This window comes from Myxocyprinus asiaticus, chromosome 48 (genome assembly GCF_019703515.2).
Source record: "Myxocyprinus asiaticus isolate MX2 ecotype Aquarium Trade chromosome 48, UBuf_Myxa_2, whole genome shotgun sequence".
NCBI classification, from domain to species: domain Eukaryota; kingdom Metazoa; phylum Chordata; class Actinopteri; order Cypriniformes; family Catostomidae; genus Myxocyprinus; species Myxocyprinus asiaticus.
The window spans coordinates 29,487,297-29,489,447 of NC_059391.1; the positions used below are offsets into that span (position 1 = coordinate 29,487,297).

Below are 2,151 nucleotides of genomic sequence, written 5' to 3' on the forward strand. Positions count from 1 at the left end.
ATGGGGCCGTGTAATGCTTCAGTTCTTTGATTGCTTATTTAACGTGCCCCCTCAAACCCCCCCGTGTCTGGGACCCGTTATCTCCTGCTTGTCACCTTGTCTGCGCCTCTCTGATGTGTCGTTGATAACATCTGCCTGCCTGAATATAAAGCCTGAGAGAGAGCTCACCTTCTGCATCACTCTCTCTCCACACCTCCATCAAGACTGACTGGATCTCTCTCGCTCTCTGGAAACATGCATCTGTCCTGCATCCTGATCCTCTTCTCTCTCATGGCCCACACTGCGGCCTTCGACCTGGGCCAGACGACACGCTGCGTTCCCGTTCCTCATCAGATGAGCGTTTGCCAAGACGTGCCGTACTCTGAGATGAGGTTGCCCAATCTGTTGGGTCACGGAAGCCTAGAGGAAGCGGTTCCTCGCTCTGAAGAATTGAGAACTCTACTTCATACCGGCTGCCATCCTCAGGCTCGGTCGTTCGTCTGCTCACTCATTGCTCCTGTTTGTCTGGACAGGTACGTTCTGAATTTTTTAGACAACATGACGCTTACTCAAATATGATTTGCTCAGAGGTTGCTCTTTCATAGAGTTCTGTATTATGTTTAACTGAAGTATCAACGTTGTGTCTCCCAAAATGCTGTAGAGAAATAAAAATATACTAAACTCATGTATGATTGTGTCTCTAGGTTTATCCAGCCCTGTCGTAGCGTGTGCACGGCCGTGCGGGACAGTTGTGCCCCCGTGTTGGCGTGTCACGGACACGCTTGGCCTGAAGCCTTGAATTGCGACCGTTTCCCGGCGCAGGACGACACGTGTCTAACACCTCTGCCCAAACACATCAGTGCTTTCTCCAAAGGTGAGACCCTCTTTTAAACATTCACAAAGACAGTTAGACCAATAGATACATGCATTATACTCTTTGTACGCAACTAAACTGTAAATGTGTAGACCATACAACTGCATACTTTTTTGTCATGCCAACAAATCATATTCAAACTAAAGTAAAATATAACTAGACAGACTGAGAGACAGACAGACAGACTAGATAGATAGACAGACAGACAGTCAGCGTCAACTGAATTGTTAATAGTCAATTTGTGCTTTCTTGTGTTGACAGAATTCCCCCAGCCTGTGTGCCAAAGTTGCCCACCTGTAGAGGAAATACCCTCTCTGAAAACAGTGCTGGATGCCCTCTGCCTCAGTGACTTCGGTAAAGAACTGTTCTATTCCAAATAAACATTTAATAGCCTTTATCTGCAAATGGGTTGAGGCTCATGATGTGGTGTTGAGATGTTTGGGACACAAAAGCTCACCCTCTCTCCCTCTTTTCCTCACAGCTGTCAAAGCCAAGATCTCCCGGCGTCGGCTGCCCTCCTCAGAGCCGGAGTTGATGGTGGAGGGGCAGGTGGAGTTCATCCAGCGCGGTCCGCTGCTCCCGTACGACACCGCCAGTCTCCTGCAGCGCTGGCTGCTCATCAACCTCAGATGCGGCCACATGCTGGTACGACCCGGCCGCGCTCAGCTCTACCTCATCACTGGAACCATGCGTCCAAATGGATCCATCAAGCTGTCCAATCTCTTCCCCTGGCTCAAAAAAGACCTCCACATTACCACAGCAACACGCAAATGGAAGCACCACAAGTGCTAAACGACCTGAAAGCGCTGCAAAGTACTATTAGGCCATTAATACTTAAGATAATATGATTATAGAGGGGTTTTAAAATGGGAGAGATGAGATATTTGCAGAATGGGGCATCTCTATGTACCACCCCCTTCTGGTCGGATATGTAATTGCTCTCTCTCTCTCTCTCTCTCTCTCTCTCTCTCTCTCTCTCTCTCTCTCTCTCTCTCACACACACACACACACACACACAGCTCTTTTATCTCATCGACTTGAGATGCACTACAACTGTTGTACATAGAGAGTTAAATAATTGTAAAGAATAATATTTTCTATTAAGATGTAAATTGTAAAGAAGAATTTTCAGATGTAAGTGTATTTTTGTGTTCTTTTCGTTGTTTGTGTGCTGTAAATAAAAAAAAAGTGTTTTTAAACTAGATTTTTGATCTGCATTTTTCCCATATACAATGAATATATATATGACAGAGCTCATTTCACGACCACCAAGGGAAGACATAGAAATCTGAAGTAAA

The 2,151-nt window shown here is 45.9% G+C and overlaps 1 protein-coding gene across 1 annotated transcript; it reads left to right on the plus strand.

The window, feature by feature from the left end:
• Positions 1–222: 222 nt before the first annotated feature.
• On the plus strand, positions 223–1,645 carry LOC127437136 (secreted frizzled-related protein 2-like). Its single transcript, XM_051691844.1, has 4 exons — positions 223–512; positions 684–853; positions 1,115–1,207; positions 1,335–1,645. The coding sequence occupies exons 1-4, from the start codon at positions 235–237 to the stop codon at positions 1,643–1,645; spliced, it is 852 nt and encodes a 283-aa protein (XP_051547804.1). The 5' UTR covers positions 223–234.
• The last annotated feature ends 506 nt before the right edge of the window (positions 1,646–2,151 follow it).

Coding starts and splice junctions, on each gene's coding strand:
- LOC127437136 (XM_051691844.1), top strand. CDS start 235: ATGCATCTGTCCTGCATCCTGATCCTCTTCTCTCTCATGGCCCACACT. Junction 513..683: donor GCTCCTGTTTGTCTGGACAG/GTACGTTCTGAA, acceptor TTGTGTCTCTAG/GTTTATCCAGCCCTGTCGTA. Junction 854..1,114: donor CATCAGTGCTTTCTCCAAAG/GTGAGACCCTCT, acceptor TTGTGTTGACAG/AATTCCCCCAGCCTGTGTGC.